This window comes from Diospyros lotus, chromosome 5 (genome assembly GCF_014633365.1).
Source record: "Diospyros lotus cultivar Yz01 chromosome 5, ASM1463336v1, whole genome shotgun sequence".
Classification (NCBI taxonomy): domain Eukaryota; kingdom Viridiplantae; phylum Streptophyta; class Magnoliopsida; order Ericales; family Ebenaceae; genus Diospyros; species Diospyros lotus.
The window spans coordinates 20,769,058-20,787,543 of NC_068342.1; the positions used below are offsets into that span (position 1 = coordinate 20,769,058).

An 18,486-nucleotide genomic window follows, 5' to 3' on the forward strand; every position below is an offset into this window, starting at 1 on the left:
ATATTTACAAGCATAGAACCAAGTCCAAAACTAAATATGACTATTTTTTTTCTCATTTTGAGTCAGTTTCTTATTTCTTAAAATTATTGTGTCTTTTTTGTATTTTGATTAGGTGATTCGTTTTTCTATTTTGAGTCAGTTTCTTATTTTCTAATATTGTTAGGTCTTTTTCTATTTTGGCTAGGAGATTTCAATTTGTTTCCTATTAAGATTTGTAAGGTTTTGTTATAAATACTCTATTTGTAGTTGATTACAAGGGGATGAGAATAAGTTTATTGTTTCTAGCATACTATGTGTGCAAGAGATCGAATGGTTCTCTCTAACGAGCCGTAACTTTCAACATAGGTAGATAGGGAAGGAGGTCTTTGAAGGAGTTTTAATCTACCTAAACTCAATCCATTCACAACACCGCTTCAAATCCTCAAATAAGGATATAATTAAGTATATAGCAATCTCCCTTAGAATAGAATCTCAATGATACAAGAATAGTAAAAAAGGTGGTAACGGTCAAACTTAAAAGAAAAGAGAAGTATACCCCATAATACATAAGAGACTAATGCCTTAAATGTAAAAGAGGCATAACTGAAACCTACAGATTTGTTCTACACAATATGCCCTCGCTAAATCCTTCCACTATAAACTTTTACTTTGTAATACCTTCCAAAATATTCAACCCACTGATTTGTGATAGCTCTAGTGCTCTACTAAGAATTCATTTAAACATTTTGGTCGACATATGGGTTCAAATCTTTTTTTTTTTTTTTCTCCCCTCAATTTGGCCTATGCATCACAGCCTAGTCAAGGAATGGTATTCAAACGGCAACCAGCTTTTAACTTTTAGTTCCCATGTAATAATAGTGGTGAGAGTATTAATGCCAAGACAAACAAAAATCTATTTCACCATCAATGAAACACAATAAGAACCGTGTAAACGACTAGTAATAACTTTCCACGATAAAGGGTAAACATCAAGAATTTCAGTGCTTCATAATAGAACAACAAACAAGTTTTCAGTGCCTCTCCACAAATTTACCAGGGAAGCTGGGACCACAAGTTTAAAAAGGAAAGATTACCAGATATGCATGGAGTTTATTAATGCCAATAACATTCTAATTCATGCTAAAATCTGGAGTATATACACGTCCAATATTGAAACCCACGAAATCAAGATCACCTGGCAATCTCCCTTTTTTTTTTTCTTCGGGGGGCAGGGGGATTAGTCACATCATTTGACAATCTGTAGGTCAGGGCGGCCATCCTCCTCCTCTTGCACCTGTCCATTGGGCCCCCACCCAAGGTTCACAGCTAGGTCCTCCACTGCCACCTTGATAACATCAGATCGCACACCAATATCAGTAGCATACCGACTCATACAGTACATACCAGCTGTTACTGTGGCCACACCAACAGGGCTTGGCATTAACAACTTCAGAGGGGAGGAAAGAAGAGCAGCCAAAGGAGCGCCAATGACAGAAGAAGCTTGCCCACTTCGTCCAACCCCCAACCGGTCAACTATCAGAAGGCCCGTTTTGCAGTACAAAGCAAAGTCCTCGCAGTTGTTCTGAAACACATCATAATTTCCAAATCCATTTTGAAGTAGATACATTGCACGGTGGATGACTGCATCAGGTGGGTCCGCCATTGCGGTTGTGCAAGTGCCGCCCCGTACTTTGGCAAGAAAAACTGATGGGGTAACTCCATATTCGAAGCAGTAAAGAGATCCATTCCGAAGGAAACAATCCAGGCAAGACAGTACTACTCCACTAGTGGGTTGCCTGAATCCACAGTCGGGAAAAGTGGGACACGATGGCGGAAGATTATATATTTCTTCATAAGACTTTGCAGAGGTCTCAGTGGCTGAATTTTCATTACGCTCAGGCGTAAAATGGACCACTTTGCTTCCCCCGACAAAGATACCTGCATCATTTGACAACATAAGAAAGGAAAAAACGCAGACAAGCACACCTATTCTGTATGCCAAGAGAACGAAGACACTATATGTCACAGCAATTGCAATAAGTATAAGTTTAACAATTAGTAACCTGTATAGAAATGATAAAAACCCACAAGGTTGGGTCAGGTACATGAATTTTAGCTTAGTAGCATTCATCTTATGTAAGGTTATTATATCTCATGTTATGTCTAAGAGTTCTCTATCAATTTTTCTTTGGTTTTCCTCTAGTCATTTTTTTCTTTTTTTGGCTAATTCCTCTACGCCTTTCATTGCAAGTTTTTGACTCCCTTATCTAAAATTCTCCGCATGACTTTTTTTCTTTAGGACTTTATATTAAGCTCCTTCCAAGTGTATAAACATCAGATATAAATCTTTCTATATATCTGTAGACCTTGTCATTAGAAGCCTCAATAAGTGGGTAGTCCATATTATTGGCCGACTAGGCATGAATCGAAATTTGTTTTAAGATGTGAGCATTTGGGGGAGGATCAATTTTGTATACAACTTTACCCTTACTTTGCAAAAAAGTAAACACAATTCAAACCTGTGACTGGCCGGTCACAAAGGAGAAATGGAAATAGGCTGGAGTCATGAGAATAATACAGTTATGAAGGGCCCCAAAATCTATAAAGCAATGGAAATAGGCTGCGGCCAGGAGAATTTTACAGCTTCTTTAATCATATCTGAATAAGCACACATTTCTGTTTTCTGCATGATAAGCTCTATAATTGCACAACATGGCTTATCATCATGTTAATTTCTGAAAATATCACAAAGTAAAAATATTTCTTCTGTACTGAATATGAAAATAATTACACAACATAAAAATCACATTAATTTCTTGTCTAAGTGTGCCTAATTAATCTGATATAGACAGTGACACACTTTACCAATCTGTCCTTTTGACTTTCAGATCTAGAATGGGATATGCAGGAGAGCTTGAAACATCATGACTGAGGGAGAAATTACCTTAACACTTCTATTGATGTAATAAATATTGAGGACCACCTCCTTAGACAATCGGGCTTTAAGAAGAAAGTCCAAGAGGCTTTCTGAACAGGATCATTTATTATGTCATGGTGTAATTTTTATGAAATTAGTTGCTAGGTGTATTTTAATTTATTCATTGGAGGGTTACCACATTTGGATGCACATATTATTAAGTTGCTTATAAGAAGATTGTCACACATCTAGATGCAGAGGCTGCATGTAGGACACATATCAATAGGTGGTTTTGTATAAGACACGTGTGGTGAATAACCAGTTGAGAGAGAAGAGATGGATAGATAATGAGAAAGAATAGCAATATCGCCAGAAAGAAGATTTAAGAGTAGAAGAAGATGGAGACCAGAGGTAGAAATAAGCAGAGAATAGATTAGAATAAAAAGATAAGAGATAATAATAATAATAATAATAAAGGGGACAGAAACAAGAGGAAGAAGAGAAGAAAAAAGAAGGCAGAGAGAAAACAAGCAATTGATTTCTGTAATGAAAGTTCAATCATCCAAAAGTTTATAGCATCCAGACAGGGATGAGGTATGCCTATAGCCACATAACCTAAGAAATAAAACACCAAATAGAATAAAATTTCCGAATATAGTAAACTAAAATTCTGAAACAATTAAATCCTAAAATAATTCAATCTTGTGATGATCTCATCAATGTTTCACCTCCTTTTCGATGAACTGTTTCATGTATATACCAAATGTAATTCGCTCTTCAACAGGTGTCTACATGTTTCAATTTTTTGGCCTATTTTAATTTTAGCCTTCCCCATTCCCATGTGCCTATTATGAACTATGAAGCAATCTTCCATTACATGAAGATTTTGCATTAATAGAATTATAAATGAAAATAGTTAAATCTTTCTTTCAGCTGGAGTAACCAACACCATAAATCCCGGGTGAAAACTAGGTAAACTCTCTTTCTTATCGACTGGTTTCTTTTTCACGCATCCTTTTCTTCTTACTACATCTCTGCAGCAACTTCTATTTCCCTGCATTATGTTCTTCGGTAAATGCTTCTCTGGCACTTACAATGGGAGGAGTTTTCTCTTCTGTCAGCAATCCTGGCATCTAGCTTTTTTTTTAAGAGTTTGCTATACCTTATTTTGTTCCAATTGGGTATGCCAGTTTTTCAGAGAGGAGGAGGCAAACACAGGAAGGAGACAAAGAAAACCTTAAACAACAGAAACATATCCACACAAGAAGTTTGCTAAATAGAAAAGGTCCAAAGAGAAAATACAAGTTTCAATAATATGAACCAGGGGAGAAAAACTCACCAATTGATATTGACAAAGCTTCTATATAGCAAACAAAGGTACATTACAAAAACCTAAAAATGATGCAATAAAAGGAACAATGTTACATGGTGCTACTTGCTGCATGACCTACTTAGTTGAGTGATCAAATAGTTACATACAAGCTCTTATAGCCTGTTGAACCTTATATGCAACTATAGAAGTTGACTAAAAGGAACTGGCAGAAGCAAAACATTGCAAGGCTGCAAGTCTTAGCAAAGTGGCATGCAAATGTTTGATGTGGAGACACCTAATTCCAGAAAACACAATCGACTCCATCTAGTGTTTAGTTTTGGTTGACATGGTTCTTTTGTATACTATTTGTATAACAAAATAGGCTAAATTTTATGCTAGTATAAGAAGGAAAAATTTAACAATGTTGATGCGCCAATCTGCTGCAAGGAGACCAACCAAAAGAAACAAAAAGAAAAAATATCATACAACAAGCAACATTTAGCTCTTCTAAACTTGGTAGTGACCCAAATTCCTCTAGCCGTTGCTTCAATTGAAATGGTTTTATGGTCAATCAACAGGATTACTGGTTAAGAACCACCATCTGTTCACAATGCCACTATAGACAACTTAAAAAATAGGATGCAAACCAGACATTGCTCTTGCGCTAGCTGTCCTATGACTTTTATGTGCAACAGAAGAGAACAAAGGAACCTGATGATAGTGACTCAATATATGCATTGATGCTAATTGCTAGAAACTAAATATTTTTTAGCCCCTGAAACAAACTACTTGCTGCCCCAGCCCCATTTTCACCAAAATCCACAATCAAGCCTTCTTCTGAGTACAAGAAGCACTTTATCTGTAAATTATCTGATAGGACCAACCTACTGGATAATTGCTTATTTTATTACATGTCAATATACTCGAGACAATTTCTTCCAATCACTTGCAGGAAGTGACACGAGAGGAAAAGGAGTAAAGTCATCTATAATTATTTGTACAATTTCCTCAGCAAATTAGTTCGCCAAAATTCTAAATGATCCATTAAATCCCGCCAGAAAATGGCAGGAATGGATGTCTTACAAGCACAAGTTACGAAAGCATTCCATGATTAGTAAGAACCTATTAGAGACATTTTAATTTTGAGAATTGCCACTTCATGAACTTGTTCTTGCTTGGATGATTTAGTAAGAGAATCAGCTTATCAAGAATTTTCCAAAGCAAAAATTATCAACAAAGAGATCCTTCCTCCAGCATTCTCTTGAATCTCGAGTGGGACACAGAGAACAATATAGCAACATAAATCCAGAAACTGAAGGAAATAACCCTAATCCGAATTGTACTATCTGTATTAAACAATTTAGACTACCAGCCAAGAGGGAAAAATGGAAAGAACGGAAAACCCGAAAGGCGAAAAACACTAGCTTTGTTACCCAGAAGCAGGATTTCCCAGGAGAACCCACATTGCATGTTTGAGCGAAGTTTCAGAAAAATCATCATTGAGTCAACAAATAAAGATCATAGAGTAAGCTCTCGAATGAAGAAAAGGAAGTAGAGAGAGAGAGAAAGTTTCGAACCATGGTGAGAGTAAGCGAAGACTGCCCTGTAAGTATAGATGTGGTCTCCTGGTTTGATCTCACTTCTCTCGACTTTGTTGCTGAGCAGCCCCATCTCTCGCCTCTCTCTCTCCTCCTCCTCCTCCTCCTCCAAACGGTACCCCTTTGCAAGTCAAAGTCGCTCCTGTTAAATGAACACCCACCCCCAAAAAATTCAGAGAATAATACAAAGACAATTACATTCGGTTCTACTTGCTAATCAATTCCAAAGTATAAAAATTACGGAAGGTACATTTAATGTTGAAAAGTAAATCTTGCATAAACTGTATTGAACGTTTAATTTTGAGGTGCATAAACTATATTCGCATTTGAATTTATTTAAAAGTGCGTAGAAAAAAGGTCACTTGTCGAAATTAATTGGACAAATCTCACACACCCAAGTAAATTAATAAAAGAAATCATTATTATTAATGATTAAAAAAGAATGCTATCCGTATAAAAGAAAAAGCAGAGACGAATGTGGAGAGAGATGATTGGCTGGCTGACCTATACGATCCACGAATTTGATGAACCACCGTCTACCAACTCACCGTAGAGTAATGATGATGAAGATGACGACGGTGTCTTGGCATGTTTTCTCTTTCGTCGCCCTTTCGACGACTACTCTCTGGGGTCCATCTCCCCCTCCACCACCACTGTTGCTGTTGATATTCTGATTCTTTTCCACGGAATCCAAGGAAAAGGTCAGCCCCAGTCTAAGGATGATGACTCCCCAAAGCAACGTCGTTTTGGTTTTGGTTTTGGTTTTCCTTTGCCTCTCGTCGCCAATCTCATGAATACTTTGATTTGATGGATGCCTTGCCTCTCCTCCACGTTTCAACCAATTTAAGTGCCCTCTTTTTTTAACTTTTAACTTTGCACTTCTTTAGTTCTTACTGAATAGATTATTATATTTTAATTTTTTTTATCAAATTTTACTAACAAAAATTAACATAGCATATCTTAATATAAATTTTTATTTTTTATTTTTTCAAATTTTATAACAAAAAATCGCATAACACATCTTAATATAAACTTCAAAATTACTCAATAATAAGATTTAAATTAATTTTAACATTAAGAGATTCTGAAATTTATATTAATATATGACACGTTACTTTTTGTTAATAAAATTTATCAAATGATTAAAAGAGTGAATAGATTTTGACAAAAATTAAAATTTAACAATTGTAGTGATAAAAATTAAAATATAATGATTATTTTATTTTTATTATGAGATGCAAAATTTAGGAATGTTGTTGAATTTATGTTTTTTTAATATTATAATTATTGTGCCAAGAATTTTTTAGAGTTCACATAGGGGTATTTTGGTCATTAGGCATTTAGAAATATTTTGATCATTAGATGCCTAGGGGTATTTTGGTTAATAAACCCAAGACAGACGAATTCCAAAAGTGATTATGAGCCGGGACACGTTTTTCAAAAAAAAAACGGTGGTCAAATAACCAAAGAACCAAAATAATGGCAAAAGAGTAAATATGTTAAGTTTGAGGGGTAAAAGGGTCCAAGGGCAAGGAGAGTATAACAGCCGTGGAAATTGTAAAAATTAACCCCCTCGTAAATACAAAATTCGTTTTTATTCCTTGTTTTTACAAAAAAATGTTTTTACCCCCTCCAAACAAATAATTGTAAAAAATAGCCATTTTACCACTTTGAACCATAACCTTTGACTTTTCAACAATCCACTTTTATTAAAAATTAAGAATAAAGACAAAGATAGTGAATTTCCAAACTACCCTCAATACAAAAAAAAAATAAAAGGGTTAAATTTCTATTTAACCCCCACAACAAACCGATAAACCTCCACCTCTTTTTAATTATTAAATATATATGTATTATTACATATAAATAAAATTAATTAACTAATAATAATTAAAAAAAATTAAATATATATGTAATATTAAATATATAATTGAAAAATTGTTATTCAATGATTATTATTTAATTTTTAAATTTTAATAATAATTGCAAATTGTAATTATAATAATAAATTTTCAACTATTAAATTATTATTATTTTCTAGTAATTACTATTATTTTTTAATTATTATTTTTTTAATATTTTAATAACTGGTTCGGTTTTCGAACACATGTTCGGTTCCCCCTAAAAAAATAATTTACTACTAAATACATTTTTCTAATAATTATTATTTTTTAAATTTTTAATGCTAATAAAACACACTAATTCGAAAAAAAAATAAAAAATAATTAAAATTTTTCATTTTTGAGCTTTGTGGACCACAAAACTCGATGGCGAACTTTGTGGCCCACAAAACCCGATTTTTTTTTTTTGCAATGAGATATTTTCAAAGTTGCCCAATAATAGTATCAAAAATTAAATTATTGTTAAGAAATTATACTTTTATTCTTGAGTAAGTTTATTACCATAGCATTATCTTTGTTTTATCCAATATTAGCTAGAACAATTGATCATGTATTGGTTGTATTGATAGTGGATAGACATTCTCACACAAAATAAAAGATAATGATGTTTATTGTGATATATACATTCAATTAACCCAATAAACATAAAAAGACATCATTTTAGTGCTAATAAAACACACTAATTTGAAGAAAAAATCAAAAAAAATTTAAAAATTCATTTTCGAGTTTTGGGGGCCACAAAGCCCGATGAGACAAAGCCCGATTGGGCTTCGTCCACCACAAGGCCCAATGGGGAACTTTGTGGGTCATAAAGCTTGATGGGAGACTTATGGGCAACAAAGCCCGATTTTTTTTTCTTTTTTTTTTTTTTTGCAATGGGATTTTTTTAAGTTGCCCACTAGTAGTCTCAAAAAATAAATTATTGTTAAGAAATTACACTTTTATTCTTGAGTAAGTTTATTATCGTAGCATTATTTTTGTTTTGTCCAATATTAGCTAGAACAATTGATCATGTATTGGTGTTGTTGATAATGGATGGACATTCTCACACAAATTGAAAGATAATGATGTTTGTTGTGATATATACATTCAATTAACCCAATAAACATAAAAAGACATCATTTTAATGCTAATGGAACACACTAATTTGAAAAAAAAATTAAAAAAATTTAAAAAAAAATATTTTCGGGCATTGTGGGCCACAAAGCCCGATGGGACAAAACCCGAACAGACTTCGTGGACCACAAGGCCCGATGGAGGACTTTGTGGGTCACAAAGCCCGATGAGAGATTTATTGGGTCACAAAGCCTATTTCTTTTTTTTTTCTTTTTTTCTTTTTTTCCAATGAGATTTTTTAAGTTGCCCACTAGTAGTCTCAAAAAATAAATTATTATTAAGAAATTACACTTTTATTATTAAGTAAATTTATTATCGTAGCATTATATTTGTTTTGTCCAATATTAGCTAGAATAATTGATCACGTATTGGTATTGTTGATAGTGGATGGACATTCTCACACAAAGTGAAAGATAATGATGTTTGTTGTGATATATACATTTAATTAATCCAATAAACGTAAAAAGACATCATTTTAATGCTAATGGAACACACTAATTTGAAAAAAAAAATCAAGAGGATTTAAAAAAAAATATTTTCGGGCTTTGTGGGCCACAAAGCCCGATGGGACAAAGCCCGATCGGGCTTCATGGACCATAAGGCCCGATAGGGGACTTTGTGGGTCATAAAGCCCGATAAAAGACTTTGTGGGCCACAAAGCTCCTTTTTTTTTTTTTGCCTTTTTTTTTATTTTATTTTGCAATGAGATTTTTTTAAGTTGCCCACTAATAGTCTAAAAAAATAAATTATTGTTAAGAAATTACACTTTTATTCTTGAGTAAGTTTATTATCGTAGCATTATATTTGTTTAGTCTAATATTAGCTAAAACAATTGATCATGTATTGGTTGTATTGATAATGGATGGACATTCTCACACAAAGTGAAAGATAATAATATTTGTTGTGATATATACATTCAATTAACCCAATAAACATAAAAAGACATCATTTTAATACTAATGGAACACACTAATTTAAAAAATAAATCAAGAAAATTTTAAAAAATTATTTTCGGGATTTGTGGGCCACAAAGCCTAATGGGACAAAGCCCGAACAGGCTTCATGTACCACAAGGCCCGATAGGGGACTTTGTGGGTCACAAAGCCCGATGAGAGACTTTGTGGGCCACAAAGTCCGATTTTTTTTTTTTTTTTTTTTTGCAATGAGATTTTTTTAAGTTGCCTACTAGTAGTCTCAAAAAATAAATTATTGTTAAAAAATTACACTTTTATTCTTGAGTAAGTTTATTATCGTAGCATTATATTTGTTTTGTCCAATATTAGCTAAAACAATTGATCATGTATTGGTTGTGTTGATAGTGGATTAACATAATCACACAAAATGAAAGATAATAATATTTGTTGTGATATATACATTCAATTAACCCAATAAACATAAAAAGACATCATTTTAATACTAATTTAAAAAAAAATCAAGAAAATTTAAAAAAAAATATTTTCGGGCTTTGTGGGCCACAAAGCCTAATGGGACAAAGCCCGATCGGGCTTCGTGGACCACAAGGTCCGATGGGGGACTTTGTGGGTCACAAAGCCCGATGAGAGACTTTGTGGGTCACAAAGCCCGATTTTTTTTTTTTTTTTTGCTTTTTTTTTTTTTTTTTGCAATGAGATTTTTTTAAGTTGTCCACTAGTAGTCTCAAAAAATAAATTATTGTTAAGAAATTAGACTTTTATTCTTGAGTAAGTTTATTATCGTAGTATTATATTTGTTTTGTTTAATATTAACAAGAACAATTGATCATGTATTGGTGTTGTTGATAGTGGATAGACATTCTCACACAAATTGAAAGATAATGATGTTTGTTGTGATATATACATTCAATTAACCCAATAAACATAAAAGACATCATTTTAATGCTAATGGAACACACTAATTTGAAAAAAAATAAAAAAATTTTAAAATAATTATTTTCGGACATTGTGGGCCACAAAGCTCGATGGGACAAAGCCCGAACGGGCTTCGTGGACCACAAGGCCCAATGGGGGACTTCGTGGGTCACAAAGCCCGATGAGAGATTTATTGGGCCACAAAGCCCGGTTTTTTTTTTTTTTTTTTTTTTTTTTGCAATGGGATTTTTTTAAGTTGCCCACTAGTAGTCTCAAAAAATAAATTATTATTAAAAAATTAGACTTTTATTCTTGAGTAAGTTTATTATCGTAGTATTATATTTGTTTTGTTTAATATTAGCAAGAACAATTGATCATGTATTGGTGTTGTTGATAGTGGATGGACATTCTCACACAAAGTGAAAGATAACGATGTTTCTTGTGATATATACATTTAATTAACCCAATAAACGTAAAAAGACATCATTTTAATGCTAATGGAACACACTAATTTGAAAAAAAAATCAAGAAGATTTAAAAAAAATTATTTTCGGGCTTTGTGGGCCATAAAGCCCGATCGGGCTTCATGGACCACAAAGCCCGATAGGGGACTTTGTGGGTCATAAAGCCCGATGAGAGACTTTGTGGGCCACAAAGCCCAATTTTTTTTTCTTTTTTTTTTCAATGAGATTTTTTTAAGTTGCCCACTTGTAGTCTCAAAAAATAAATTATTGTTAAGAAATTACACTTTTATTCTTGAGTAAGTTTATTATCGTAGTATTATATTTGTTTTGTCCAATATTAGTTAGAACAATTGATCAAGTATTGGTTGTGTTGATAGTGGATGGACATTTTCACATAAAGTGAAAGATAATAATGTTTGTTGTGATATATATGTATTCAATTAACCCAATAAACGTAAAAATACATCATTTTAATTCTAATGGAACATGCTAATTTGAAAAATAATTCAAGAGAATTTAAAAAATTTATTTTCGGGCTTTGTGTGCCACAAAGCCCGATGGGACAAAGCCCGATCGGGCTTCATGGACCACAAGGCCCGATAGGGGACTTTGTGGGTCACAAAGCCCGATGGGAGACTTTGTTGGCCGCAAAGCTTGTTTTTTTTTGTTTTTTTTTTTTTTTTTTGCAATGAGATTTTTTTAAGTTGCCCACTAGTAGTCTCAAAAAATAAATTATTGTTAAGAAATTACACTTTTATTCTTGAGTAAGTTTATTATCATAGCATTATATTTGTTTTGTCCAATATTAGTTAGAACAATTGATCATGTATTAGTTGTGTTGATAATGAATGGACATTCTCACACAAAGTGAAAGATAATGATGTTTGTTGGGATATATACATTTAATTAACCCAATAAATGTAAAAAGACATCATTTTAGTGCTAATGGAACACACTAATTTGAAGAAAAAATTAAGAAAATAAAAAAAAAATCATTTTGGGCTTTGTGGGCCACAAAACTCAATGGGACAAAACCCGATCGGGCTTCGTGAACCACAAGGCCCGATGGGGGACTTTGTGGGTCACAAAGCCCGATGGGAGACTTTGTGGGCCATAAAGCCCATTTTTTTTTTTTTTTTTTTGCAATGAGATTTTTTTAAGTTTCCCAATAATAATCTGAAAATATAAATTATTGTTAAGAAATTATACTTTTATTCTTGAGTAAGTTTATTATCGTAGCATTATATTTGTTTTGTCCAATATTAACTAGAACAATTGATCATGTATTGGTTGTATTCATAGTGGATGGACATTCTCACACAAAGTTAAAGATAATGACTTTTGTTGTGATATATACATTCAATTAACCCAATAAACGTAAAAAGACATCATTTTACTATTAATGGAACACACTAATTTGAAGAAAAAGTCAAGAAAAATTGAAAAAAAATATTTTTGGGCTTTGTGGGCCACAAAGCCCGATGGGACAAAGCCCGATCGGGTTTCGTGAACCACAAGGCCCGATGGGGGACTTTGTGGGTCACAAATCCCGATCGGGCTTTGTGGCCCACAAAACCCGATAACGATGTGCAGTTCCAAAATTTTTTTTTGTCACCCAAATTAGTACAGATTTAGAATGATATCTATCAAAATATATTCTATTCACAATCACAATAATTCTACACAGCATTAATAAACAATGTGAACACAAATTATCTTAAAAAATAAAACAAATACAAATCAAATTGATATCTTAAGATTGAGTGAAATTGTTTGTTGGAGAGAAAAAAACTTGTTGAATGGGACTTCAGTAAGGTCACTGTGATTGATGAAGAAGATTGAATGACCCAACAAGTAAAAAGATTGAATGTATGAAGAATTACTGAGTTTTGATAGTTTGATAATGGAGAGAAAAAGAGTAACGTGAATGTTGAAAGAGGAGAGAGAAGAAAAGTTATATGAAAGAGACAAGGGTATTTTGGTAAAATAGACAAAGGATAATGTGGGTTTTCTATTTTAAAATCTTATTAAGGGTATTTTTGGTATCTTGCATAAAAGTGGCTATAAGGTGTAATTAGTTTGTTTGAATAGTCAAAAACGTTTTTTTTCTAGGAAAAGTACAGAAACGATCTTATACATTTGAATTAGGTCAAATATGAATTCCTCCCAGGTCAATGGGTCACAAGAGATAGGGGGAACGTGCAAAGAGGGGCTGCTTCCAGAAGGCCCAAGCTCGCCCTCTCTCTCGACAAGAAAACGGCAACAATGAGCATCCTCTTCTAGCAGCGTAATGGTCTTCTCGGAGACCTTCATCTTTTGGGGAAGAGCAACCTCCTCTCAGCAACCTCTTTCCGAGAGGCTAAGCCTCTCGAAGAGGGTTCCCCCTCTAAGTAATCTCTCTCGAAAGAGGTTGTAGGCCTTCTCAGCGGCAGCCTAGTTGTCCCTCTTAGAGGCGATTCCCTCTCTCGACAAATTTTTTTATTTCTTTTAGACGGGTTGAGCCGGTCGCTAAATTTTAATTTTTTTATTTAATTTTTTTATTTTTTAGCGACGGGTTGATCCCGTCGCTAAATTTTAATTTTTTTATTTAATATTTTTTATTTTTAACGACTGGATTTCCGTCGCTAAATTTAAAAAATATTTAAAAAAATTAACGACGAAAATTTCGTCGCTAATTAGCGACGGAATAATTCTAACACTAAATTTTGTCACTAAAATACATTTTTCTTATAGTGTACTGACTTAAGCATTGAAAGGAATACGCAGGTGAGGAATCCCTGCATGGCTTCTAACTTGTTATTGTGAGCGCAGTTAAGCCACAAGTGCCCAGGAGGCCACTATCTGATGGAGTAACCCGCTACCAAAAGTGCCCTCAGAGGCCCCTTTGTGACCTCGACCAGGACATCCAGGACCAGAGTCACCCAACGCACATCTCACCACCAAACCCCTTACCAGTTGTCCACCTCGCTCTACCTCGACTCCAGCTCTCCTCCACTGCAAATCTCCATTGTCGTGGTTTTGGGCCACAACAATAATGGGTGAAGTACCAAATATGATCTTGGTGTCAATTTGACCATTGTAATGTAGGAATGACCAAATAAGCTACTTTATTTTTAAACTTGGAGTTAAATTAAACAGTATATTTTAAAAATATCAAATAAGTCATTATACTTTTAGATTTGAGAGTCACGTTAGCCATTATGGCTCATGGGTTTTAATTTTTATTCAATGATGTAAAGACATGTAAGAGTGTATGTAACAGCTGAGGTTCACGTAGCAATGTATTGTTCGGTTCAGGTCACAATCAATTCCTGATTTTGTTGCTCTGAGATTTAATCCCAAAACATGCATCACTATATAAAACACCATTCGCATTTATATGCCCAATTCCTCATCTTTGCATGGTCGATGTGTGATTTGCCTAAGGTGCTTACACGCACCCTCCTTAGGGACTCAACGAGGTGGTGGGGTAAACCTCAGCGAGAGTGTTTTACATAGTGACGAGCGTTTTGAGATTAAATCTCAAATCGACAGCACCAAGGACTGGTTGCGATCTGAACCAGACAATACATTGCTACGTGGACTCCGACTGTTACAGTGTACATCTAAGAGAAGATGTATTAAGTATTTCAAAACTATTCGATTGTTTTAAAAATTATGCATTGAAATTGTTTTGAATGCTTTTATTCTTTTCAAAAGTATTTGTTGTGAATAAAGATTGATAATGTTTTTCATTTGAGATTTCAAAATCAGTGCTCAAAACATTTGTACTCATGTGTTTTCAAAGACAATGCTTTAAATATATATTAAAGGTACACTGCATATGAAAATCAAAATATAGTTAAACGAACACATTATTTATAGTGATTTTGTCAATTATCTACATTTATTACCTTGACTCCTTGTTAAGGATTTAACACGATTTACCAACTATTTAATTTTTACAAGTTTAGATATAACTTCATTTAGATTTTACACTCTTAACTAAAATCTCAAATTTAAAAAAAAAAAGTTAGAATTTCAATTTTTATAGGATAAGTTAGAATGTCTGTTTTGATATTTATTTCATAGAAAAAAATATATATTCATTTTGTAGAAGGAAAAATATATTGTGGGGGTGAACGATATATTTATCAAGTATTGAATAAGTAGCCCCTAGGGCATAGCTTGAGTGGTCGAGCAAGTGATATGTCGGATTCGTACCGGTAGGTCGTGAGTTTGATCATCGCTCTACACAGTGAGACAAACTTTTACACTAGAGATTTAGCTCTTCTACTGAAATCGAGAACACGAACAACGGGAACCACGTAAGAGCAGTCATCTCAAGTATTGAATAAGTATTTGACATGTATTGAATTTTCAACAAATTTTAAAAACATCAAAACATTCGCATATAACATGTTGTCTCCAACAATATGCATACAAGTATATTCATAGCCATATTAACATTCTGATAAGGTCTTTAAAACAGCATTCATGAATCAAATCATCATATTAAGTAATGCAAAAAAAAAAAAAAATTGCTCATACTCCTTACCTAGATAGTGTTTTTGAAGAAGATTTTTAACTCCAAAACTCTTCCCTTTAGCCAATGCCTTCTTATTTTTCTTCTCTATCTGTCTTTTCTTCCTTTATCTATTGTTATCTCTTTTCTCTATTCTTCTCACACAGTATTACTTAAGTGGCTGAGAATGGAAGACCACCCATTTTCCTTCTGTATATAGATCTTAGTACATGGCCCAAATTTTTCCCTTATTGGGATGTCATTTAAATTGAAGCATTTAGTTTTTATTTGATACTTCATATTTTGGTAAAAAAATCCTCTTTCATTCAAATTTAAGCTATTTTTAAAGATAAAGATAATGTGAGAGACAACTTTAACTATACCCAAAATATTTTTCATGCAAAAATTACAAAAAATAAAAATAAAAATAAAAATTATGCAGCCTTAACCTGCCCGGCCAAGCGCATGGCCGGGCAATTGGCCAACCATGCGCTGGGCTATTGCGCCTGGCCCTCGCATGCAATTTATTATTATATCCCCTTTCTTTTCTTTCTATATATTGATATTATATCCCTTTTTCTTTTCTTTTTATATATTGATATATATATATATATTTATCAGACGAATTAATTTTTCCAAACCACTCAAATATTTAAATTTTTTAATTTATTCATTAATCACATCTATTTTATTGATTTTTTCCCATAAATTAATATTCTTAAATACTATAAAACTTTTAGATGTTATATTCACCCCTCCCAAAAGAATTTTGTTGTCAAAATTCAATTTTTACTAATTATTGAGACATCTATTTAATAAGTTTTCTCGAAACGACCAACTCAAAATCTTGTAAAATTTTGGGGTGTTGAAAGGATTTATCCTAATTTTATTGATATTAGGATTAATCACTAGATCTTAAGAAGTAATCTTGAATTATGATTGAGTTTATCTTTTAATTTTAAGTGAGAATCTTAGTCAAATTAGATAGTTTGAGCAGAATTAGTTTGCTCTCGAGTGTGAGAAAAAAACTTTCTTGGATTTGTTAGGCCAAGCAGAATACTAAGGCTGTGAGTGGCCTTATTAATTAAATTAAGACCAAGTGTGGTCCAAATAAAATGTACACTTGTCAATTTGGATCTCAAGCATCATCAAAAGTCCTCGCCCCCCCCCCCCCCCCCCCTCCTCCTTCAGTTCCTTGGTTTAATGTAATTTAAATCAGGAAGTAAGAAGTAGTGTCACCTTCCTAGCTTAAATTTTTGAGGTTGAAAGTGGTTTATAAATGTTGAGGTCGAGGGGTGGCCTTCAACTATCTTTACCTATTGAGGTTGAGGGTGGCCTTTAACTGTTGAGGCTGAGGATGGCCTTTAAATGTCACAAGGCTGAGTGCAACCTTTAACTCTCGAGGCTAAGGATGACCTTTAAATGTCGAGGCTAAGGTGACTTATGTGTGTAGTTAGCGTGGTTTTTAGCACTTTGTCATGTGCGCATTAGTCATTAATCAGTGTTGCTTGGGGTTTCCCCTATAAGGGTTCAACAATACTTGGGAAATTTGACTCCTTGGGTTCAATGGGAGTTGCCTTGCGATCCAACATAGCACGAATAACTTAGCTATTGTTTGACCTTCGTTTGCCTCACCTTTTTAAGTAGACTGTTCTTTGATCCCATGTGCATACCTTTGTTGGAATAGTCATATGGTAGTGTGTGTGAATTGAAATTTTTTTATGTATCAGATATACATAGCGAAAGGAGGATTTTACACTAACCATATGTAGCTTGGGTATTTATACAACACGATATTACTTCATAAATAATATAATAAACATCGTACTTGAAAGCTCGATATTAGGTGGGTGTAGAAACTATTTTTATACTGGAATTGAATCCTCCTCAGATTGTGGAGGGCCTAGTCTGTCCACACCTAACAAGCCTTCTGATATCAACTCATAGTTCTTATCTTGTGCTAACTAGAGGACATTACAACACTCACTCTCGTTAGCCTCTCTCAGACTATCTAAAAATTCCTAGCTCAATTGTTGAGTAAACTACAGCCAGAAATAGAAGCAGAAGCAGAAGTAGAGAAAAACAAGCCAAGAGGAAGAAGACAACATTTGTCAATCCCTCTCATTCTCCCCAATTTCTACCTCTTATTGAAACCTCTAGCAGCCTCCACATACATGCTGCATGGTCCCGTATTTAGCTATAACTGGTTCATTAACATTTAATGAACCATGCCATTAACTCTTGATTACATATTCTAAATCATCATTAACTATTAATGATGTCGAGAACATAACAGGTGCAGTACTGATACCAGACTCTACATTATATGGTGTGTGACTTTCTAACTTCACTGCTTAATAGAAATCAAATAACGTCAAACACTTTTAACGTCAGTCAAATACTTCGACCCATCACAATAATCTCTTCATATTCTCGAGATGTTCTGAAAGGCCTTGGATAATGCCTAGCAATGACTTAGAATAATATTGAAGGTAATGAAGTCTAACTTTAAGAAAACCTATTATAATTGTCGATTACCGTGTAATACTATGATACCCAAAACCATCATTAGGGACCAAAATGAAAAGTTTAAATATTCCAGATTTTATCGCTACAATAACACACAAATTTCTAGAATATTCTTGAAGATTCTTTGAATTTTATGGATATAAATAAATGAAGTTCTCTAGATATGACATGAATAAGTTGATTTCTCTAAGTATGTTGTTATGATTTAAATCTTTAAGAAAAAAGGTAAGGTTTGAATTCATATGGGAGAGCGATTGAGAGTTTGTAGAATTTATTGGGTTGTAAATATAAATTAAAAAAAAAATGGGTTTAAATGAAT

General features: G+C 33.5%; 1 protein-coding gene across 1 annotated transcript; it reads right to left on the bottom strand.

Moving 5' to 3' along the window:
- Window positions 1-957: 957 nt before the first annotated feature.
- Window positions 958-6,040, bottom strand: LOC127801135 (protein LEAD-SENSITIVE 1-like). Its single transcript, XM_052336006.1, has 2 exons — window positions 5,786-6,040; window positions 958-1,917 (listed from the first exon to the last, which is right to left on the bottom strand). The coding sequence occupies exons 1-2, from the start codon at window positions 5,877-5,879 to the stop codon at window positions 1,226-1,228; spliced, it is 786 nt and encodes a 261-aa protein (XP_052191966.1). The 5' UTR covers window positions 5,880-6,040; the 3' UTR covers window positions 958-1,225.
- Window positions 6,041-18,486: the final 12,446 nt, after the last annotated feature.

Coding starts and splice junctions, on each gene's coding strand:
- LOC127801135 (XM_052336006.1), bottom strand. CDS start 5,879: ATGGGGCTGCTCAGCAACAAAGTCGAGAGAAGTGAGATCAAACCAGGA. Junction 1,918..5,785: donor CTTCGCTTACTCTCACCATG/GTTCGAAACTTT, acceptor CAAATGATGCAG/GTATCTTTGTCGGGGGAAGC.